Source organism: Tachysurus vachellii, chromosome 26 (assembly GCF_030014155.1).
Source record: "Tachysurus vachellii isolate PV-2020 chromosome 26, HZAU_Pvac_v1, whole genome shotgun sequence".
Lineage (NCBI taxonomy): Eukaryota > Metazoa > Chordata > Actinopteri > Siluriformes > Bagridae > Tachysurus > Tachysurus vachellii.
The window spans coordinates 10323205-10348609 of NC_083485.1; the positions used below are offsets into that span (position 1 = coordinate 10323205).

General features: G+C 38.1%; 1 protein-coding gene and 1 long non-coding RNA gene across 5 annotated transcripts; one reads left to right on the top strand and one right to left on the bottom strand.

The window, feature by feature from the left end:
* Positions 1–1689: 1689 nt before the first annotated feature.
* slc25a25b (solute carrier family 25 member 25b) lies at positions 1690–23860 on the top strand. Of its 4 annotated transcripts, none has more exons than XM_060862685.1 (10): positions 1690–2352; positions 16340–16466; positions 16580–16667; positions 17425–17536; positions 18764–18922; positions 19971–20123; positions 20252–20359; positions 20717–20884; positions 20987–21137; positions 21514–23860. In XM_060862685.1, exons 1-10 carry the CDS (start codon positions 2068–2070, stop codon positions 21699–21701), a joined length of 1539 nt encoding a protein of 512 aa, XP_060718668.1. In that variant the 5' UTR covers positions 1690–2067; the 3' UTR covers positions 21702–23860. The 4 variants fall into 4 exon arrangements, with proteins under 4 accessions (XP_060718668.1, XP_060718669.1, XP_060718670.1 ...); XM_060862686.1 differs by having other exon boundaries at positions 1692–2352; positions 21517–23860; XM_060862687.1 differs by lacking the exon at positions 1690–2352 and adding an exon at positions 13669–13920.
* On the bottom strand, positions 9639–10712 carry LOC132840742 (uncharacterized). Its single transcript, XR_009647827.1, has 3 exons — positions 10439–10712; positions 9848–10019; positions 9639–9748 (listed from the first exon to the last, which is right to left on the bottom strand). It is a non-coding gene; the product is annotated as an uncharacterized LOC132840742 (long non-coding RNA).
* Positions 23861–25405: the final 1545 nt, after the last annotated feature.

Consider the following 25405-nt stretch of genomic DNA (forward strand, 5'->3'; position numbering starts at 1 on the left):
TATCTGCTGGCCAAAGACAGTAATCATCATCATCATCTTCATCATCATCATCATCATAAAAATATTAGTTATTTAATATTTTAATACATAAATACTGTTAAAGACAAGATTCTGTTCTTCTGTGGTTTTTAGATTTTGTGTAACAATATTATTTAAGCAAATTACATTATTATTACATTATTATTACATTTTCCAGCAACAAAATTTGATTTTTTTATGCTCATTCCCAAAGTTATTTTTTTATGCTTATTTCCCAAAATTGTATTTTTTTTATGCTTATTCCCAAAAAATTGTTTTTTATGCGTATTCCCAAATTTTATTTTAATTTTTTTATGCTTATTCCCAAAATGTTTTCGTTTTTTATACTTATTCCAAAAAAAATTATTTTTTATACTTATTCCTAATTTTTTTGCTTGTTCCCAAAATAAAGTCTTTTTTTATGCTTATACACAAAAAATTATTTTTTATGCTTATTCCCCAAATTTTTTTAGATACTTATTCCCATAAAAATTGTATTTTTTATGCTTATTCCCCAAAAAATGTTCTTTTTTATGCTTATTCCAAATTTTTTCTTATTTTTTTTAAGCTTATTCCCAAAATAAATGTCATTTTTTTATGTTTATACACAAAACAATGTTTATTTTTTATGCTTATTCCCAAAAATTTTTAAAACATTTTTATGCTTATTCTCCAAAAAATATTTTTTTATGCTTATTACAAAAAAGTATTTTTTTATGCTTATACACACAAAAAAATTCTTTTTTATGCTTTTTTATGCTTATTCCCATCAGCATAAGCATAATCTTATCGGACAACATGGGTTTTTTTTCAGTATTATTATTTTTATTGTCTCATCGGGAATGACCACCAGACAAGGACTAGATTATCTATGCAATGGCTGTGACACTTTTATTCCAGCTCCTACATTATTGTAATGTGCACTATATGTAATATGGCACTATTTGTATTTTGTCTATAATTGATTCGATCTCTTTTTAAATGAATAATTTCAGATCCGGGGCACGGTGGCTTAGTGGTTAGCACGTTCGCCTCACACCTCCAGGGTTGGGGGTTGGATTCCCGCCTCCACCTTGTGTGTGTGGAGTTTGCATGTTCTCCCCGTGCCTCGGGGGTTTCCTCCGGGTATTCCGGTTTCCTCCCCTGGTCCAAAGACATGCATGGTAGGTTGATTGGTATCTCTGGAAAATTGTCCGTAGCGTGTGATTGCGTGAGTGAATGAGAGTGTGTGTGTGTGTGTGTGTGTGTGTGTGTGCCCTGCGATGGGTTGGCACTCCGTTCAGGGTGAATCCTGCCTTGATGCCCGATGACGCCTGAGATAGGCACAGGCTCCCCGTGACCCGAGTAGTTCGGATAAGCGGTAGAAGATGAATGAATGAATTGAATGAATTTCAGATCCAGTTTATCATCCACCGACGGCACGTGCCACAGTACATTATTCTTTTGAAACGGAAGCTGCCAGCAAATTCGCGTGCGTGACTAACCGGTGGTCAGGGATGAATTTGATTGGGTAATAAACCCATCTATCACGCCTGTTTTCAGCAACCCGCCCTTTTTCTGCCGAATCACTCAAGTCCTCCAGTCTAAGCCCCGCCCACTCCCACCCCGCTCTACCGGCATTTTGCTCAGCTGTCAATTCAAACCGGATTATTCGGCGGCGTTCACTCAAATTGGAAGATTGTATTCGGATTTATTACTGAATAGATATTACAAGCAAGCGTGCTTTTGTTGGGGGCAATATTTCAAACCTTTCGGCGTAAAAAAACAGAATTTTAGCGGCTAACTCTGTTAGCATTTACCTCAGCACACTGAGGTACAACCGGTGTAACCGTTGTAGCTTTTGAGCGGCTAACTCTGTTAGCATTCTCATTCACCTCATCACTTGGAGCCTCTCTTTCAAACGGATTTCTGAATATATCACTTTTAAACCAAGATTTTTGGTTTCTCTTGGAACTCAAGGGGTAAAAATTCTCCTTGAAACTTTACTCCTCCTCACAGTAAACTGTACAAACTCGTACAGGTTGTTGGTTCATTTTGATCTTCTTTCGCATGATGCACCAGCAGGGCTCACTTGTGTCGCCTATTCTGGGCGGTGTGCTGTGTCAGTGCCGCTCGGAGGAGTATCGCCTTTCCGACCCAGGCGGCGGGGTTAGTGGTGTTGATGTTGGGGTTAGTACTCTGACCAAAGACGAGCCGCATGTCTGCGAGCAGGAGCATCGCCTCAAGGTCCTGTTCCAGATCCTGGACGTGAACCGAGACGGAGGAATCTGTGTGAATGACCTGACTATCGGCCTGAAGAAACTCGGGCTCCATCGCACCGAGCATGACCTTAGAGTGAGTATAATCACGTGTAAAAACGTCTCATAAAGTCACTTTCAACACTAACAAAAACCCTAAGAACAATCAGGTCCTTCTGAAGAATTACAAGCTCTTAGCCTCCTAGAAGTTTCTCAGAAAGAGCAACCAAAAAGCTCATATAGTCTTTTGAACACTAAGAAAGAATAAGGGTTCAGTGGTTAGCTCTTTTTTTTTTAGACTCATAACATGTTTTCTATTTCTAACGATAACCTTTAGAGTTACACACGAAGTCAAGGCCAAAGTTGTTACCTATACACATTTGGACATTTGAATGTCCCATAAAAATAAAAGGCTTTTTCAACTCCATGATATTAGCAGGAAGGATGTAAAGGTTATGCAAGAGATCTTTGGAGAGTTAATAGCCTCATTAGAGTTACAGTTTCATGGTATGACAACCTAGTCTAAAAATATCACAGTTTCATGGTATCACAGTTCATAGCACGGATATTTATCGAAAAATACTTTCCCTGAAACTTTTTTACATTTTCAGTATTTATCGCCGTGTCGTTATTGTTGTTATAAGCAGGACAGAGAGACTGGGTCTGAGGTAAGATGTTGCATTGAGCCGCAAATAAACACACACAAAAATATCAAATTAGTTTGCAGAACTGCTTAGCCAAAAATAGATTTTATGTAGTTCTCGGTGTTCTGTGCTTTTGATAGCCTTCATGCATGGTAAAGTTACTGACATGCTAAGAGTGGCATCAGAGGTAAGGCATTAACACAGCCGAAGGGTTTTCAGTGCAGAACAGGACGTTGCTTTGGTGTGATTTAGAAAAAAAAAATGGATCGGGGAATTTGATCAGGTTGATGATGCATTTTAATCAGATGAGGTAATAGTCCGATCATACGGCACGATTAACTTTGACACCATAACAGCCCTATTCTACATGAAACATTTCAGGGTAACTCTGACAGAAGAACTCTTTTCTAAGGAGTATGCACTTAATGGCCACTTTACATAGTCCAGCTACCTTGCACCTTCACTCATCCCCCATTCTACCATGTAGGTGTGTTTTTACTGAGTGTAGGCCATCTGTTTCTTTGCACAGTTAGTTGACCATCAGTTACGGTTAGTCCCCCATCCCATTTATTAGTGGATAGGAACCTTCATAAAACCACAGCTGAGCAGATATTGTTTCTCTAGTAACCAGACGTACAGTAGGTCAGTAACCCTGGTACATCATGTGTATTGGGTAAGGATGTAATAATCCATTCGTACCTGAGCGTATACCTGTCCGTAATGCTGGAATGGATTGGACAAACCCAAACCAGTCCGCTGAGATTTTATGCCACAGCCATGTGTAATTACACAGTACAACTTAGGTTCTAAGTCTGCTACCATTACCTCAAATAATGGCAGCAATTCGGTTGGTTGCAGTATCCAATTTCCCAGAGCTTAGAGCCATAAATCAACAAAATACGACAAAAATATAGAATGAGGTACTGAATTCAGTCCTCTGGGGGCATTTTTTTAAATAGTCTCTATGAGCTTGGGGTTGTTATGGAGTGTTGCACAAATTAGAGTAGAAAAAAAAGTCCATTAAGTAAATAAATAACAAACACTGAACATATTGTCTATTACACATGCAGGAGCGGTGTATGATGGCTCACAATGTAATTAATATGTTACGTCTGTTAATTTTTGTGCTTGTTCTAATACATCGTTGTTACCAACAAATTGTTTACATATTGATTGGGATATATTTAACGGAGCATCACACATTTTATGACTAACAATAGCAGATTAAAATAATGATACTTAAGAATGAAAAAATGTAGATGTACTGGTAAGGCTTTCTGTAAGAAGATGTTAAAAATGTGCCAGCACTTTATATTAAGCTTCATTACAGAATGATTCTCTTGTTTTCAGTTTTAAAAGCTTATGATGCACAGCATTTAAACTCTCTCTGCTGCATGGATTCCAGCTACAGTGTTTGGGGATTAGGGTATTCACTGTTGATTGTGTGTTCAGCTGCCGGTGATGACAAAAGGACTTTGCAGCATTTAAAGCACAACCTTGAGAAGCTTCTATGTCATAAAATTCTTCTGTAGATCAAGCTGGAAAAGAAGCTTCTTAACATAATTTCAGATAGATGGTTTAATCAGAGCCGTACATTTTCATGTTAATATTTTGCATCGTTAGTTCTGGGGTTCGTTGGATGAGCGACGATGGACATACCAACTAGCAAAGGAACGTGCCTAAGTTGAAGGAATCATTTCCTGATGCTTATGGTGGGACATTACTCAGGAATGTGATCGTAGTTATCAGCACAAACGTCCACCATTGTAAATGGAATTGCAAAACACGTGATCAAAATATTTAGTGATTCTTCATCAGGATTCAAAGCTAAGTGAATTATAACAAGAACACCGAGTAAGGCAGAACATGTGCCCGCTGGGACTCAATCCAGACACAATGTTCTAAGTAAACTTGTTCAGCATATTCTAGCTTAGTTTACTGAAAGTGAGAATGATCAGGGGTGCAGTATTCTAACTAAAATTAAAGCAGTGGATGTCATGATTAACTCCACTCTGAGATGACATCCCAGTCTGAGGATTAGGTTTTTAGTCATGTTGTCTGTACAAACAGAACACGTCAATTACACTGGTCACATACAGCCGGGAAGACAATGTAGCCCAATTTGTATAACAAAAGGAGAATCTCGGTCAGCATTCACAGCCTTTATTTCAGGTCAGCTATACTAAACCGCTCTTATCCGCTCTTTACCACTCAGTTTTATTTGGTATTGTGCTCTGACAGGAAAAAGGTTGTATGTGTTTACACTCTATATCTCAAGGGAAGAAAACAGCTTGCACAGCTCAACTCTAGTCTCATTAGCTGGCATTGGTATAGAGTCTGGTACAGTTTGTCAATAACCTCAGCAAAGATATCGCTTACTTTCACGAGGGCTTTTTGATTGACAGGGCAGATGACCAAGCACAAACATCACACGTTATCTTGTTTGCTCACCACACACCACTCATTATTTTAATCAAGGTATTGTGTAATCTTTAGTGACTATAGCATGTTTGAAAGTTTGTTTACCCTCTGAAAACCACCTGAGAGCCAATTAGATTGCAACCTTCAACATTCTGAAGCTTGGGGCCAGAAAAGTGTACATAAGCTCCCAGAAGCTTCATGTGGGTAGAGATATCGGCTCTAGCCTAACCATCCATCCATCCATCCTACTATCAATCTATTTATTTAAAACAGGGTCACAAAGATCCTGGATCCTAATCAGGGTTCAGGGCACACAAACACCCTCCCATTCACACAGTCGTTCACACTACGGACAATTTAGAGAAGCCAGTCAGCCTACAATGCATATCTTTGAATAGGGGGAGGACACAGGAGCCTACATACAGTAATTTCTTTAAAGCATTTTAATACTTATTTGATAGATTTTTGCATTCTTTGATGAACTCCCTACAGAAATCTTCTGATCAGCAATTCATTAATTCTAGCACACTAACTTTAAACAGCTGTTTACCCAGAAAATGTGCCTCAAGTGACTGGTGAAGGAGGCAAAGTGAGCATTTGCCTTTTCATTTGCAAACGCTGATGTTTGAGAACTGACGTCATGTGCTTAACCAGATGCTTTGCAAATAAAATGTTTTTGAATTGCCTTCCCTGAACTGGGTTTGCAAATTTTATTCTAGTCACATCTGCCTGCCGAAGCTACGACTCAGGTTCACTCTGGAAAGGTTAAAGTAGCACAATGGTGTAACCTGAAGCCATCAGCCTACTTATCGATGTTCTCTAGGTAGAAAGGGCAGATTTAATTAATACATGTGAGGATTAAAATGAACATTACATAGATAAAATTGGTACATTTTGGTATAACAAAAGGAAGTTTAGTTTAAAGTCAGCAGGTTTCCATATTTTGAATGAAAGAAATGCCGAAATGAGACTCTGGACATCTGATTCACCTAAAAATTGCCAAACCTTCCCTGAACTTTTGCCCTTCCTCTTCAGTAGTATTCTTTGTAGTGTCTTTGTAGTGTGTCAGTAGTGTCTTTGACCCCAGATCTTTGCCCTCAGTTATCATTAATCTGACTTTTTAGCTTCTTGTTAATGTATCGCTAGATTTCAGGCATTAAGACGTTCTGTACAAGACCCAATAGTACTCGTCCAGTATTTGTCCAGTACGCACAGAGTGATGTAAGATGCTCCTTAATGATCAACTGACCACAGGACATTTTATCATTTTGTTGGGATTCTCTATTGGGAAAGTGTGAGGCATTACAGAAAAGTCATTCTGCTTAACAGACTTTACTGACAGAATTAAACAGGCTGTTTTTGTTATTGTGTCTTTAAGACTAATGTATGTAACTTGGTTCTGTCCTGATTGGATTCTCACCTCACAAATTGGATGGCCTAAAAATGGACCGCCTAAAATTAGTCAAAACACAAACCCCATCTGAAAGGCTAAAGGAAACTCTGAGAGACAATTAATGATGTCTGTAGGTTCAACACCGTTAAAGCAATCAGGTGAATGATAGTCCTGTCATTATTCTGTCGCATATGTGGCGTGTTTTTGCTGAGAACCTGGAGGGAAAAAACAACGTCTGAAACCCTTTTTTTTACTCTTTCAGTTGATAATCACTGCTGTATTCAGTTTCATAATGTTATTGTTGTTGTTCAGTGTACATGTAAATAGAAAATGAAATGCTGTTACATTTTTTTCTTTGCGTATATCCGCTTATAAGGAATCTTCTTCTGTATTCAACCTTCTGAACAGTTACCCAGCAATTGGAAAGTTGCCTTAAAGTTCTCAGAAAGTTGCCTGAACTCTTGTGCCACCACTACCTAAGAATTACACTTATAATAATATGGAAAGTATAATAATAATATGGGCATTAAATGCTGTCAGAATGTGACCAGTGACACCATGAAGCGCACTTCCTATTTGGAAGATTATTACATTGGCTGTGGGATGCATCATGGAAGGTGTTTAAAATATGCAACCAATTTCATAAGCTCTTACCTTTTTATATTACCTTACGAACACCCTACTGTAAATAATAAGAAGAAGAAGAACCCTATCAGCATTTGTAATTCTGCAGGTTCCCATAATAGAGCCTCATTGAAAATCCAACCTGTTTCCCAACTCATTATTATGTAAAAAAGCTGCTGTGAGGAAGCAATCATATTTACTGCACTGAATTTTATTGCATGGCTGAGTCATCCTTCCACATGGTACACCAACACCTTTACCTCCTGGTTGATAAGAATAGTCCAATTATTTGCTTTGTCTTTCCGGGACTGGATTGCGTCCGCCAGATAATCTTGAAAATCAGAGAAGGCATCCAATCATGACTATTGTTTTGGACATACTGACAGAGCCTGATTCTCAGAAAATACCGAGTACACACGGATGTTAAAGAGCATTTGGAAACAAACAGTAATTTTTTTTTTATTTTCTTCTCTCTAATTGTCAATTCCCACTCACCAGCCAGCTCTCCCCATCACAGAGCTAACACATGCTTTCTCTAAGACGCGTGAAGCCGGCCAAGAGCATCTTTTCTAACTGCTGCTCATGTTGCATCCCCTTTTCTGCATCCATGAGTTTCCTCCCTGGTGCATGGACAGTTTTGCTTCCTAGACTCCCAGCCAGTGACGGCTGTGGCACAGATGGGACACAAAGTCATAATTTCCAAGTAATGAAGAAAGAGTGATGATCTTATTTGTGTTTTATGCTGGTTTGGTATGTCAGGTCATGCTAGTGTACTTATCCCCTGTGTGTTATATGAATGGATGTTTGTTTTTACACTGTACTAATTCGCACAAGTAAAAAAAATGATAGTGTGTTAAAAATGGACTTTGTTTCATTGGATTCAGATGGATTCCTCCTAATTTATTTGAATGTCATGTCATTGTATTGGTTTAAGTAGCTCAGAGTTTTTACTTTAACTTTTTTTTGCATTGATTTTTTATTACTGGTTGTGCAGTGCAGTGTTTGAAGCTGTTTGGAGTCAGTCACAGGTCTCTAAAGAGTTAGTGTTGATTTTATTGGGTACCACAGAACTGTATCAGTCACCTGAGGCAGCAATGGTGTGAGATGAACCATAAAAACCATAGCCCAGTATTTAGTCATGCTGAACATGTTTGGGTTTGGTCAGAAGGGAGCATTTGTGTTCTTGACTGAAATGCCTTCTCAGTGACTCGATGCTTCTTTTTTCCTTTTTCTTGTAAATGGAAGAGGCTTAACTGGAAGTCTATGCTATGTGGAGTGATAGCCAGTAGAGGGCGACCTTGTCCACTGAGATTTTGTATAGAACGTTGTAGTGTCATGTCATGTTTAACCTTCTTATCCTGGTTATTAACTTTCAGTATTTAACTTAATGCTCTAAGCTTTCTATATTATCTAAATAAATACACAGTAGGCAGTGGTGGCTCAACTGGTTAAGGCTCTGGGTTGTTGATCGAAGGATCATGGTTCAAGGCACAGCACAGCCAAACTGCCACTGCTGGGCCCTTGAGCAAGGCCCTCAACCCTCCCTGCTCCAGGGGCGCTGTATCATAGCTGCCCCTGCACTCTGACCCACCCTCCTCATTTGGGGTATTTGAAGAAAAGAATTCCACTGTGCTGTAATGTATATGTGGTGATAATAAAGGCTTCTATGCCGTTCTATTCTATTCTATTCTATTCTATTTTATTCTGTTCTATAATTGAGAATCCTGATAAAAGTCTCTCACACCTGGACATGGTCCACTGAAGTGACTCAGGCAAGGTGCAATTATTACATAACAATCTGTGTAAGCTAAGAAAAGGAGTCCGTGCGAATGTAGAAGAGTGTGAAGAGTTAAACATACTTGGACTTAACGTCTGATGTTATGTTCGTGTGAATCAGCATTGAGTAACAGATGTTAAGTACAATCTTATAACCTAGAGGCAAATGGTGGACACGCGTTATTGCATTCTTTGGCTATTTTCGTTTCCTATGATAATGAAGGAATATTTTTGATGCTAACTAAACTAAGACCAAGAGGTGTCGGGTGTGCAAAGATGGTGCAAACTGATCATTACTCTGTTGAGTACTAATTACTCTGCTGCTGAGTATGTGCTCAAGTGTGTGTTAAACCCTCATCTCTCTAAATTGTAATTGAGGGAATACAAGGGAAGAGTGATGAGCTCATTTAATAATAATAATAATAATAATATATTACATGTATTTTATAGTATTATGTGTGTGTATCTATATATTTGTATATATTTGTATATTAATAATAACATATATTATATGTATTATATAGTTGTCTGTCTGTGTGTGTGTGTGTGTGTGTGTGTGAATGTCTTCAGTCCAATCTCCTCCTGCATGCTTATTGCCTGGGGTTTCCATGGAGATCCTGACAATGACAGAGTGACTAAGGGGAAACAGGGAAAAAGTGTCAGCACATTTCCACACCGCTGAATGGTCTCATCCATCGATTGATCTATTAGTCATCAGTCTGCAAGCTTCTTACTGGTTCTGTAGGCACTTTCAAGGCTGGACTTGGCAGTGTGCTTGATTCTGATAGGCTGCAGTAAGGCTGCAGTGAGCTTGCAGCTTTTGTACAGCCTTTTTTTTTCTTTCAACCTCCATCACTTTTTGCCGGCTGTGGAGGTGGATAGCGTGGGACTGACCAAGACCAGCAGCTGCAAAGAGACGGAGAGAGAAAGAGAAAAGCTTGACTTGCATATTGTTATTCATCGCACGTTCACAGACAGTGTGAAGAATCTCTTTTGTCGTTTCAGTGACCACATAACTTATTGTTCAGCTGGTGCCAGATTCCACTTTTTTTGTAACGGTGGGCTTTTTTTTTATTGATTAAGATACAACAGATGCTTTTGTGGCAATGAATTAAAAAAGTAAAGAGCTGGTGGCTTCTTGGAGCTTCTCCTGGAGATTTATATGTGCACATATTTGTGATTGCTGAGGAAGCTGCAGTCTCCTGGTGTCCCCAGCTGCCCTCATCGTTCTGACCCGTTCTCGCTTACCCGAGCGTTTGTAAATTTGCAAATGCGTAGAAGATAAAGATAGACAGATAAACACAGAATCAGATTTTCTGCCATACAATTACGGAAAGTTGGACACCACACGTGTCTGTTTCTCACACCAACGCTTCCACAGGAGGAAATCCGGTTATCTTATTAAAGATGCTGCCAGAAATGTGGTCGTCCATGCGCCGGTGGTTTTTAGGATCGTCGCCAGCTGAGAAAAAGAATGAGCAAAATGTTGAAAATCTCAGGCAAAAGGAACACAGCATGCTGGGAGATTCAGGTGGGGAAAAGCAGGAGAATGTCCCCACACCAGCAAAGAAAACCACAGTGCTGATACTAATGGCACCACCTAAGGACCTTCAGCAGGTATTGCTATCTCAATCACAATTGAGAATTGGGACCTGGAATTTAAATAAATTCATTTTTATTAATTGCTGATTTAATACGCCGGCTCCTAAGCACGTGTAAAAATGTAGGTTCAATGAGGCTAATTAATGTAAACCATGATTGTTTAGCTTTAAACTTACAGAAGTGCTTTATAGTCTTCGTTGATTTCACATCTTCATGCTAGTTCACTAGGTCTAAGAATATGAAATCTAAGAAGAGTCTAAGAATAGCATTGAGTTAAAAACTCTATATTTCAATTACACATACAAATTGAATAGGGATTGTTGTTAAGCCCAGACATTTCCTATTAATGGTGTTCATAAAATGAACACCATTATCTACAACAGATGCAAAGAATTTTTAATTGAGATAAGCTTAGCCATGCCTGAAGAAGTGCTTCCAAAAACAAAACAAAAAAGTATGGAATATATATTATCCTTATTATTAATATTGTGTTGTTACAACAAATGAATTGGGTTCATTTTCAAAGGTGCATGAGCACAGTGATAGAAAATCATCTACCAATGTTGCTTCTAAAATCAATTGTATTCCTTCCTATTCCATTATTAACTAATCTGAGGCACAGCGTCAACATCAAATTCGATCCTTTATTATAGTTTATTAAGGTGGCCTTACTCGTCTGCACAATGCCAGCATGTACTAGGACAGAATGCCATGTTTCAAATTTCAGCTTGGCTGAGTTTCCAGAGCCACTCAGACTTTTCACATAAGATGATGAGGATAAATAGAGTGCTGTTGAGCCCAAGAGGCCCCTAAAAATGGCTCCATTGTGCTGTCGACTGAGAAAATGGGTTTTATCATCGACGTTAAATTTTTAATCAGTAAATACGCACTTTAAGGACTTTTTTTAATTACAGGTAGTTTTTAAACACTTTTAGGGAGAAAATCAGTGGAAAAATCCAAGAAACAAAGGATGTATTTAAAGGCAAGAGGAATTAACGTCAACATTTATATCACGTACTCAAATACTATGATAACGAAACCCAACTGCCATGAAATGTCTTCTTGTTTTCATCGATTTGAAACAAGGAGTAAATTTCACACCACTGTGTAAGTTAGAAGACGAACAGACGAAGGCTACAATAATCGCTGTAATCAGATTTAACGAGGGAATAATCTCATTTTCATACCTACTACATGTTAAGTAACAGATTCTCACTCTCTCAGCACTAAACAGAATATTGACGCTGGACACTTATTTTACAAGTGGATCCTGTTAAGGTGGACATGACTTTTCCTCAAAAGTGTGTCAAATTAATTTCAGTAATAAATTCTTGGCATTAAAATCATTTCTATATCTCACTTTTACACTAAACTGTTATAGAAAGTCTTGCTTTACTTCATCATGTGGATCAGTTCTGAAAAAAAGTGTGTTTCTGAAGCTTACGTTTCTCAGCCTGTTTTCTGTCAACATCCGTTTATCACCGTAAATATTACACACTCATTCATTGTTTTCAATTAGCCTCTGAATGGCTGAGATAAAAATAGGACAGGCCTCAGTGTGACATCATTGCATCACAGAAAAGAAGTTTCAAATATCTTCATTCATATTCAGGTAACAAAAGATACACAAGAATGTTATTCATGATGGGCTGTGATGATGGTAACTGTATTCTGTTCTTTTTGCAATTACAGTCCATGTAGAGATCACATCAAGCTTTATAAATATATAATGTTTATGGTGACGTATGAGGTGATACAAGGAGAAAGGTCAACTTGCTGCTTAGCGGCTTAAATTACACTAAGACCTATGTGAAAATTTCCAGTGAGGAGGGTGTTTTGAGTGTGAGAATGTTTCTGTGAATCTAAAGGACACCTCTACGAACATGACGGGGCTAATCAGTCTAGCGTGACGTGCTGGAGCGATCTTAAATTATGTGTGTTGGGGTGGCTATATGGTCCATTATTATTATTGCTTGTATTCGATTTTTACTACACAAACTAAGACTAACATTATTATATGTGGCTAAATGTTCTGGTTGGATTTTAAATGCTAATTAATACTACCGTTAAAATAATATTATATAACAGTTAATTTCAGTCCAAATAAATGTTGGGACATCACTGAACATCAGAATGACTGTGATTAGATCCAGCTCTCAGTCTGCAGCTTTAACTCAAAGCTGTGCTAATATTCAGTATAACCTTGTTTGTGCCGTGTTGCTGAAATAGCTTTAGCAGTGGGCCGTGTGGTGGTGCAGCAGATCTCGTCACGGCCGTGTAACTATTCAGTCCTGGGTTCAATCCTGAACTTTGTGTTGATCATATGGTTCTCTACCAGTATGTTTCCTCCGGGTTCTCAGTTTTTTTCCCCACTTCACAAAATTACGTCAGTGGGTTTATTGGCTACATCAAATTGCGCAAATGCACTTTTCATAAGGAGTCAATGGACTTTGACAATGAACTCTGGATCCATTGTAACCAAGATAAAGAGTTTACTGAGCGTGAATGAACATTAATAGTAACACATCAATTATAATTATTAATAGTGATAGACACCTTATATATATATATATATATATATATATATATATATATATATATATATATATATATAAGGTATATATATATATATATGAGTGTGTGTTTATAGATAGATAGATAGATAGATAGATAGATAGATAGATAACTTTAATACATTCCTTTATTTATCAACATAAATATCTTTTTTGTTTGTTTTGGTTTTTCTTTTTGTACAGAACAAGTTGTCCATATATGAGCTTGACACATTCTTTCACGCAAACGTGTCTTTTCAGTATGAAACGTAACACGTGGTGCGGTGCCCGGAAATTATAGGCGGGTTTGCGCAGCCAATCTCACGGCAGAGTTTCTCAACACGTCATTGGAAGGCGGGGTTTTTCGCGTCACGTTAAATACGTCAGTCCACGAGCCGGCTTTCTCACGCGCAGCACCGCAGGGCGGTTTCGAACTTGTATTTATTACGTCTATATATTTAAACGGTTATTTATTTATCTTTGTTTTACTGAGAATGCTGTGCCTTTGTTTGTACGTTCCTGTCGCTAATTCGCTCCCGACTGAGTGTGAATATTTCGAGTCGAACAGTTTACCGGCTGAGTTAAATCCTCTGTTCAAGCTGAGTTTAGTTCTTCCGTCTCAGGAGCTGAACACATACCGGGACTGGAGACAGGTGTGTGTTACACTCTTCTTTCTTTTCACACCGAAACTGTGTTACACTCTTCTTTCTTTTCACACCGAAACTGTGTCAACTAGACACTTCTCCATTCATTCCCATAGGTGATGATGACATTTAGGATAATCCAGATTACCTGTGTTTAGTCTATTTATTGTAATCCAGATTACCTGTGTTTAGTCTATTTAGTGTAATCCTGATTACCTGTGTTTAGTCTATTTAGTGTAATCCAGATTACCTGTGTTTAGTCTATTTATTGTAATCCCGATTACCTGTGTTTAGTCTATTTAGGATAATCCCGATTACCTGTGTTTAGTCTATTTAGGATAATCCCGATTACCTGCGATTACTCCTGCGCATCTTTCCGATCTATTCTTGCACTAAATAAGATTATGGTGGTGTCAGACATTTGACATCATTTGGATCAACAGCAAGAGGTTTATGCTATGAAAGTTTGAGATTATTAGTATTGTAATCCTTGTCAAGTCAAGTTTTTCTCATTTGCTCTCAACAGTATGTTGCAACATATGAGTACATATGAGTACATTCAAACAAAAAAAACAAGAAGGGAGTAAGGATAAATTGGTATAAAAAGACAAGTGACGTTAAAGTGACTCAGATACTGGTATAAAGTGGCTAGGGATTACGTGAACATGTAAATTTGACTGTCAATAGGAGTGAACACAGTTTGCATATTGTTTAAGGACCTGATTTGTAAAATCATTTTTTAAAATATGCCATTTTATGGATCTAAATTCCATCAAATGATAGTACTGGAGTACTGTAGTACATCTATCTAATCACTCCTGCTTGTTGTAACGCTGTGTAAATGTTTAAGATGTACGCAAGACTAGAGCAATTACACAACCGACTTCTGTTAAGCGGCTTCATAGATCGATGGTTTGCTTGGGTAGCACTTTTAATTGTTATATAGCGGTCTGCACTTAAATCTGGATGCTACCTTGACCTATTTGTCTGTGTGTTAAAGCATTGTCGACCTTGCACTCGATGGGTCTCATTAACGTGGCCAGGTATCTAGTATGAAACAGGTACTCAGCTCTAGTCTTGATGTATTCAAGGAGCTTTGCTAGAACAATATAACAGGTGATCTACGGTTTTCTCCTACTTTCTGTGTAGTAGATGTATTTAGACTATCTGATAATATCACCTTGGACAACTAGTTTGTCATTTAATGGTGCACTTATTTAGGTCTATAGTATTTTAATGATTGTAATATCCCAGTTAATATATTAAATACTGATGCAGTTAATACTTTTCTCATTATTATTATCATTAATAATAATGATAATAATAATATGTATACAATGAGTGGTGGCAAAAATGATACCCTTTAATGCAGTCAAGTTGTGTGTTCAGTGCATATAATTACCCTGACTCAGTTCTCACATCTGTTGTTATTAATGCAGACCTGCAAACCTTAACTCTTTATGTTGGAGCTCTCAAATGTTCATCGAAAAAGAGCAGTTTTTCCACCAATACAAGTGGCAAATTTGTCAGTCTGACAATGGAAGCTCCTCCCAAATTTGTCAGAATTTTATTCATTTTTACATTTACACCAATCACCATTTGAAGGACTGCTCATTATTCCTCTTCAAGGTCACATGTATGTAAAGGTTAATACTTCCAGGAAGACTATTACAGCTGAGTGCCTTGGGCTCTTAGAGTTCATCAGTTTGTTAATTGCACGTTTCATGAGCCACTTGGGACATGTTGTGAACCTCAGCTGATTGCCGGTGCTGATGTAGAAGGAATCTGTTGTATAACCCAAAGCTAACAACAAAATAAAGAAAATTAAGGATCGATATAAGCAGTGTTTGAGTTCTGCCAGTTTACTTTGAGCTTTATAAGTGGTGGCTCAACAATTATTGTGGAAGCATTATACTATATGTCCATATTAAATAGTTGAGCTTTTAAACTTTTTTTAGTTGTGTTGCTAGTTTGAAAGATTAAATCATTAGTTAAAATGATGGGTTAAATTCTATGGCATACTTGGAATAATGCCATAATCCCAGTTGGCTCTGAATAAATATGTATAAAAGTGTAATGATGTCATTCACTCTGGGGAACACGAAGTTAAAAATTAATCCTCCATCTCCGTTCCTGTTTATCGTACAATCTGTTTATACTCAACTATTCAAACCAGTAATCCCTGAAGCACTCGGCTCCTGAAAGCCTGCGTCTTTTCCGCTAAATGAACTTTGGATTGCACTGGGTACAAACAGTGCTAATGGCTGATGATGTGCAGACCTTTCAAAGCAGCATTGGCCAAACAAAGCCATATGGCAGCACCTCACCAAAATCCATCAGCTCTTTGACTTTCAGAAACTTGTGTCTTACACTGGATGTTTTTCTCACCTTTGTTCCATCTGCCTTATTTTGCACATCATGTTTTCAGAAAATTGTGAAAGCTGGTGATAAGGACCTGGATGGCCAGTTGGACTTTGAGGAGTTTGTCCATTATTTGAGGGACCACGAAAAGAAGCTACGACTGGTCTTTAAAAGTCTGGACAAGAAGAATGATGGTAAGGGTTTAATTGGCTTTGAGATTCTGATGCATTTACACCATATTGTGTCAGAACCTTTTAATCCACCTAAGGGCAATGGAGATAATCAAACTCGCTCTCCGTGCTTTTAGGTCGCATCGATTCACAGGAGATCATGCAGTCACTCAGAGACCTGGGGGTCCACATCTCAGAGCAACAGGCTGAAAAAATCCTCAAGAGGTTCGTTCAATACCTCCTAAGCAGGGTTTTAGACCTGTACAAAGTCACTAAATGTCAAAACCCTTAGTAACTAGTAGTAGTAGTAGTAGTAAAGTGTACATATCAGGTGACCCTACCATATAAAACGGGAAATGTACGTATGTTTGTTCAGGTGCATCTGTAAGGACAGTCATCTCTGTACGTCTACGGTTGTGTTTGGTGCATCTGTCCGTCTCTTTCATCTTTCTGCATCCACGTTTCTCTCTGTCTCACTCCTCACACACGGTCTTTTTGCCCCTCCTCTTTTCCGTATCTTCTCAGAATTAGGAGTGGCCATATGTTTGCTCCCATAATGTAGTAAGTAAACTGTCCTCTGTCTCTGCTTCTCTGCCTGGCTTGCTTCATCTTTTACTTCAACTCTGTTCTTTCTGTTTGTTTCTTCAAGCTTTCTTTTTCTCTAATTCGATGCTGACATAAGGATAAAGTAAGAGCTTAATGCTAAATAATCAATTTTGGGATGTTTTTGAATGAAGCACAAGAAAAATAGTTTTTTGGTCCTAAGCTCAGAAAAGGGTTTTGAATTTCAGAGTTCGGTGCATGTTCAGTAACTTGTTTTCCATCCACATGGCTGTGATCAAGATTAATTGTTGTTAAAGCTTATAAAGGTGGTGCAGATTCTGAAAAGTGTCTGCAATTGACTTGTAAGCCGTAACAGGAAGTGGATGTTTAGTTTTGATCTTTCCTTCTTTCCTTTATTTTTTTGTTCCCCCCTGAACAGCATGGACAAGAATGGGACAATGACCATTGATTGGAATGAATGGCGGGACTACCACCTGCTTCATCCTGCAGAGAACATCCCCGAGATCATCCTGTACTGGAAACATTCAACAGTAAGCTAACTTTAGGTTTTTCCTTTCATTGAAGATGAGAAATGGGAAGCTTTGTTGTCTGGGTATTCTAGGCTATGACGTTCTTGCATAATTTCCACATTATTCCCTAAAGAAAGCAGTACATGTTTCGACCTTTAAGTTGACACTTGACCTTAATGATGTGTACAGCTGATGGAAGTCGTGCTTTTACTTAAACATAGACTCGGACACCGAGTGCCAAGTCATTCACAGCTGTTGAGCTTCAGTTAGGTTGAAATACACCGTCACACCGGATTATGATGTTCAGACATTATCCAGTTACAACCAAGAAATCATGGGCATTCCATTTTGACCTTTGATGTCTAATGAGCATGCATTCATTGAGGACTTGCTTCAATCCAAACAAAAAGTTGCCATGCAACAAGAAAGTTTATACAACCCTCAAGAATCAACATGACTTGTATTTTAAATTGAGTGATAAAAGTAACTTTTTAAATGTCCTTTAGCGGCGATTCAGCCGAAGTCTGCTGGTGCGTGCATGTCAGTACCGCGACATCTGCCACTGATAAAGCAGGCATGTCTTTATCACTGAGAAACAGACCCTAGGTCCTGGTTTTTATTTGGTTGTCTAGAATCTTTAAGCAAGGAACAAAACGTACCCGGGTGTGCTGTTTAAAATAGACATGAACAACATGTACCATTTTTAATTTCTAGTTGCACTTTACGCTGTAACATGGCAGCGAAACAACTTAAGTCAAAGAAGCTATGAACCATTGTTGTCTCACTACACTTTACATACAAACTGCAAAGTGTCCCAAAGACTTTAATATGTTGGAAAATGTACTGACCTATTCAAAGCGTCCTCGGGAGACTCCTGCCACAAATGTCTCCTAACAGAATGCTTCAGCTTATCAACAATTATGATTTTAAATAACACTTGTATTAATTTCTTTAATATTAGACATGGATTATATGAAGTGCCTGTCGTACAAGTCCCAGCGCATGAGCCTTTACTACAAAGATTAAAACCTATTAGGACGAGCAGCATAAACCTTTTCTGATTTGCAGTCACATGTACTGCGAGAGCTGCTGTTCTTGAATCATAATGTAGAATTCGGCAGCACTGTGACGTAATATAGGTTCACAATGCCATCTTCGTTCTGAATGTAGCCATTTCTGTTACAGCAACGTAACGCAGTGGACGTCTTGTTTATAATTTGGATTTTTTTCTGCTTACATTTCTTGTAGATATTTGATGTAGGAGAGAGTTTGATGGTGCCCGATGAGTTCACGGCAGAGGAGAAGAATACGGGGATGTGGTGGCGCCACATAGTGGCCGGAGGTGGCGCTGGCGCAGTGTCACGTACCTGCACAGCTCCCCTGGATCGACTCAAAGTTCTCATGCAGGTAAAGATCTTCACTAAGCTCCTGGCAGAACTACTAATCAGATTAAAGAAGCTCACCAAGGCCATTTTGACTTGTGTTGCGTAACACAGCCGAAGAAATCCTGCCTTCTTAGACGAAGAAACGTGTTTTGGTATTCAAATATGAATACGCAAATAACATCCTCTCCAATACTAAACACATATCCCTTTTAAAACATCACAGATTTGAATTTTCTTGAAAATGAAAGGAGAGAAAACATTTTACAGTTTTATATTAATAAATAAATCATATGGATAACTCTCAATATTACTGTATATGTAAATAGTTTCAGAAGTTTGTAATATATATATATATATATATATATATATATATATATATATATATATATATATATATATATATATATATATATATATATATATATAGTTCATAAAAAAATTTTTGCTGATGGGGTCCATGGATTCATTATTATATAGATTTGAAGTTTAAAAAAGAAGCCCTTGGTTGTAAGAAAACATACTTGCAAACCTGTGTTTAACTTCACTCACATTATTACACGATGTCATTTGGCTTTCTAATCCAAGATTGTAGAATGTAATTATGGCGTGTAGAACAGATCGCATCATGGGTATGTGGCTAAATGGGGGAAAGGTGAGACAAAGATTGCATGCAGTTACAAGACAGAACAAAGGTTATAACGGCCAGGTCTGGTTAATAAGACAACACTGAGTCATTTACAAACAAACAATTCTAAAATGCCTTTTGGAATCGCGCTTAACGGTGAAAGCTGGACTTAACTGGATTATTCCAGTGAAAGCTGGAAGATATCAGTGACCTTATCATCTAACTCTTATTTTGATTTTTTTTTTGAGGGGGACAAAGGTAGTGATGGTGCACATAGCCTGAAAGTAACACACTCTTATCTAATGTTTAAAGGAGGATTTTTTTTCTTTTTTTTTTCTTTTTTCGAAAAATAATGCATAATTAAAAATTTCTCCTTAAATTCTATGTTTAATTGCCTGATTACAAATTTGTGTAGCTCATTTTGCTCCCTATCTAACATTTTTAGGTGCACTCCTCTCGCATGAACACCATGTGCATTGCTAGTGGTTTCTCTCAGATGATCCGTGAAGGTGGTGTTCGGTCACTGTGGAGAGGCAACGGCATCAACGTCCTCAAGATCGCGCCTGAATCCGCCATCAAGTTCATGGCCTACGAGCAGGTACGGGTCTCATAACCACATGCATGTGATCAGATTACAGTTAAGCAGGAAGCGCAAACAGCAAAGGTAAATCCGGTGCGGATCGCTTAGTGATTTTCATCCGCTGTATTTGCTCTGATCCCTATCAGATAAAGCGACTGATTGGCAGCAATCAGGAGACACTGGGCATTCTGGAGAGGCTGGTGGCAGGATCTCTGGCTGGTGCCATAGCGCAGAGCAGCATCTACCCAATGGAGGTAAGAGACTAGTGCACAGTGTGCTAAAATGCTGTTAATTGTCCAACCGCTTGGAGCACTGACAGATGTTTGTACAGGTGTGTATGGAGAAAACCATGTTCACCTGGTTTGAAATGCCACCTCCATAAAGCCGCTCCGAAGTAGGCGTAATTCTTCAACTTTGTCTAAAATCATGGCATGTTTTGTGCTTATTCTTTATGAAAGGCTGACGATGTTAGATATTCAGTAGACTTTGTGTTCCGTTTTTAAAAAGGTCTTTCAAACTTTTGTTCACACACTTGTTAATTTTCTGGCATTTGAGGTACAATTTTTTTTTTTAAATGGCTTGTTATAAAAAGAAATCTTTTGTTTCTTAAGGTTCTGAAGACTCGACTAGCCCTAGGAAAGACGGGTCAGTACTCCGGCATAGTGGACTGCGCCAAATACATATTTAAGAAAGAGGGTTTAGCAGCGTTTTACAAGGGCTACATCCCCAACATGCTTGGCATTATTCCCTACGCTGGAATAGACCTGGCTGTCTACGAGGTAATGTTCCTCCTGCTTTTAGAAGGGAAATGGTTTATACTGTACCTTTTTTTTATTGTTCTTCCAGATATAAGTGCGTCTATATATTTCTCTTTCTTGTAGACTCTAAAAAACTCCTGGCTACAGAGATATGCCACAGACAGCGCAGACCCTGGCGTGTTTGTCCTGCTAGCTTGCGGCACCATGTCCAGCACTTGCGGCCAGTTAGCCAGTTACCCTTTAGCCCTGGTGAGGACGCGCATGCAAGCTCAAGGTGAGGCTCTTGATTTTGTATTTGTAGAAGAACAGTAAACAAAACTACTTGCGTAGATTTTTACTTGTTGTCGAAAACAGGACCAAATTCACACTCTTAACCACACAGCCTTTACTTTCACTATGGTGACTTTTTTTTTAGACCAGCTTGCGTCATGTCTAGTGTAAACAGACGTACATATGCTGTCGATCAATGGATCGCTTGATCTCTAGGGGCCGTGTCACACTTTTTTACAACACCTGGACACGTTGCCTGGGGGGAAGTATTAGTAGAAATTCTTCACTGGAGATTGGACTCGAGGACACAAGAGCAAAGATCATCATCACACAATTCCTTTCCCAAGCTACCTTTCACTGATGTCTCTCTTTCTGTTCAGCAGCTACGTTGGAAGGAGCACCTCAGATGTCCATGAGCAAGTTGTTCAGACATATTGTGCGTACGGAAGGTGCGACGGGGCTCTACCGAGGCCTGGCGCCCAATTTCATGAAGGTCATCCCTGCAGTCAGCATCAGCTACGTGGTGTACGAGAATCTAAAAGTCACACTGGGTGTCCAGTCCCGGTGAGGGACTGCCAGATCATTTCTTTCAGAATTTTCTTTTTTTGTTGTTGGGATGCAAAATGGACCTGGCGCTGAGGATAGAAAGGGACAGGCAATCTTGGGTGGCGAGACCTGAGGTTTGTGTTGATGTTCTCATTCTGTGAATGCCAGAGGGACCAAGGAGGGTAGGAACAAAGAACACTAAGAGTCTAAACCAGAAGGTGGACATGTGTTCTTACACCCAGGAATCGTACATCTTTCTACAATTCCTCGACTGTAGTATCCTGTTTCACTACGGACCAAGAAGATGCACCGTTGTTTGTGGTACCTTAAGGAGACTTTAGCTGCTCATTCGTGCTTTATTTTAATCTAGTAGGTGGCAGTGTTGAATAGCCAAGGGCTTAAGACCAGCGCACCAAATCCTACCCTCCGGTCCATATATTTAAGCACTACATTTATCATCATCTTACTTAATTTTTTAAGATAGTTCAGGTGTTATTCCCCACAGACCCTCCAGTTTCCTTCACAAACAAAAAACTATGTATGTAGCAGATCTATGAAGAGATAAAATGACTTTCATTTCATTTTGAAGCATTTTTATTTCAAAGCCCATTATGTTTGTTTTTTATTAGTTTGTTAATGTTATATATGCTGTAAACATCTATTTATTTAATTATAAGAAGTTAGAAAGAACATCTAAGCAGCAGATATAATACTTTAATGTGGTTGGCTGAAAAGTCTTTTTTTTTTTTTTTTTGTTTACCTTTATCACACACTTGGTAATTGGCTTCAGTTACAAATCACATTCACTAATCTTGATGAAGAACAGGGTTAGGTTAAAAAAAAAGTCTCATGTTTTAATGTCAATGCTATTTTTCCTGTATTGGGGTGGAATATATCGGGGGGAAAAATCCATTCACCACCTGATGGGAATCGAGTCCCTTCAGTTTTCAAATCAATCGATTCAGAATCAAGTTGCTGTTTTGCACCTTATGTGATTGCTGTTGCATTTCGTTTTCACTCGGTGTTTGTGCACGATCATGTCTCATGTTCTTATTGTGTTTTGTGAACAGAAATGGCATCATTCAGGGGGGAAACCTCAGGAAATTTTAAGGTTATCTATGATATGCTCACTTGAAACTTTAGACTGAATGATGCCACAATGAGAGAGATTTTTAATCCTGGATTCAGGTTGTAAGAAGGCTGAAAGGGAAGTGCATTGTAGAAAAAGATGGACTAATGCTCCGCTGCATGGTTCAGGGGCATCGCCTTTAATTAAATGTTCTCGCCACTTCAAGATTAAACACGTTTGTTAATAATCAAACGTTAGACAAAAATTCACCTCAGAATATTCACCTGTCTTCATAAGTGGACTAAACTGGAAGAGTATCCTCCCTCCCCATTAACTTCTTCCTCTTGTCTGTATGCATGTATGTGTGGTGTAGAAATGTGTTTATTTGATAAAGCAGAATACGGAACATGGCTTTAACAACTTTGCCTCATAGTAGATGCTTCTGCTTCTGTTGCATTTTGCACTTTTCCCTCCCTGGAGGCAACCTGTATGTTAGAATTGATTGCTTAATTGACAGATTGTGAGTTTTATACAACATTGAATTGATGGTGTACTTCAGTATTACTACCAAGACACTCGTGTACAAGAAACCACACCATTAACACACTGCCTAATGTGTATCCTGTGTGTAGAGCCTTATGTTCAGCAGCCACTGTCTGGTAGACTTTATTAATATGTACTGCTTTTGCAAAACTGGAAAATGTGCTAAAAAGCTGCTTTAAATCTAAGGAAGTGTATGAGGATGCGTTTAAACAACTGGATAAGAATTTTTTGTTTTACTGCTTGAGATGCACTAGTATAAAGGCAGTGACTGGGCTACATGAGTTTGCTGTTTACAAGTTGATGTGAAGAAAAACCTTGGATGCAAATCTGATTTAAAAAAAAAAATGGGGTAATTCTACTGCAAGGTGTATATTAAACTCTGAACTGTATGTTAATATCTGTATCTCAAGGCTAACATGACCCAGTGCTGAAATGTCATAATCAATACAAATGTGTACTGGAGTCTGTGTTGTCCATGACCGGATGCCTAAAGTGAATGAATGCAGAATAAGTCTATTTATGTTTATATAAGAACAAAGTTAAATAAAGATATTCTTATTTCTATTAAATGGCTGTTTCTTTAATAGCAGAAGAATATCAGATATCCTCTATTGCTGTTATGTAATGTAACATTTAAACAACTTGTTATATAATAATGCTTGGTACTCCTTCATGCTTGGGTTGTTTGGAGATGTTTGGGGGGGGGGGTGTCATTTAATATATTATTCAAGCTGTTCTTCATTTCGTTAAAAGATTGACGAAGATCCAAAGGGATGAGTTTAAATGTGTTAAATGGTGCATCAGATTCTTCCTAATCTAACTAATGGGAAACAGGGTAACATACCTAACGGTCAGGATTTCTTCCTGATGGAATGTTGACTCCATCTGAAAGAAACAAGACGTTGGTCTGAAGCGAACACCTTTTTATTTCATGTTACATTACACTTCAGTCTTGGAATGATGACTGGTGTTGCAACGTCTCCTTAAAACGGTCAAACACTTCATTTGGAGATCAACATAATTCATGGCCACAACATACTTAAGGCCTTAAAATATTACGTCAAGGCCGACGTCAGTGTTTTAGCTTCTGGCTTCTATATTAATAATAATATAGTAATTTAGTATATATTTAATACTATTTATATGTTAAACTGTGGTCACATCTTATTGAATAATAACCACTGTGTCACCTCATAGACAGGGTTCAAGACCTCCTACAAATATAAGCAAAAATAACACATTAGCTAATTACACAAACACTTAACTCACTTTCATTCATCTGGAAGTTTTATTTAAAAATGTAGATTTTAAATTGGTAGCTAAATTCATGTTCCACAGAATCTCTATACTGGGACTTTAAGTATGGGGAAAGACTAGTGCTTATTTATTTATTTATTATTTATTAATTCAATGAAAACTTAATCCACATCAGCTGAACAACAGGCACGCGCCTCACACGTGGGTCACGTGACTGAAGTGAGGACAAGGAAGTGACTCGAGTAAAGACACTGAGTCACGAGTTTATTTTCCCAAACTTCGCCTTTCCACCTTAAATGATACGCTATTGCGCCTATAGAGGGAGACACTTATTACACATTAGATAGATAGATAGATAGATAGATAGATAGATAGATAGATAGTACAGTTACACAGCAACAAACTGCAGCATCTACCAGAAGTGCAAAGTGTAGCAATTGTGCAAATAGACAAGTGCATATAAATATGTAGCAAAGGTACAGCATGTAATATATATAGGTATATATGTAAATATATGTACAGTGAATAAATATAAAGGCTGTAGCAGTGCAGAGATGTGTGGACATTGTTGAAAAGTACAAGTAAATGGTTCTAAGGAGATGGCATTGAAAAAAATGTGCAGACACTGTTGTAAAGAAACAACAAGTAGAAGGTTATAAGGTTATGGCATTAAAAAGTGCAAGCTGAATGAATGTGAAATATTAAGCAGAATGTACAGTAAGGTATATATAGATACACATAAATAAAATAGTGCAGATGTATGTAAGGCACAATATGTGTAGAGAATGAGGAGTATAAAAAGTACAATATATAATATGTACATTGTATGTAGAATTGTACAGAAGTTATATACAGTA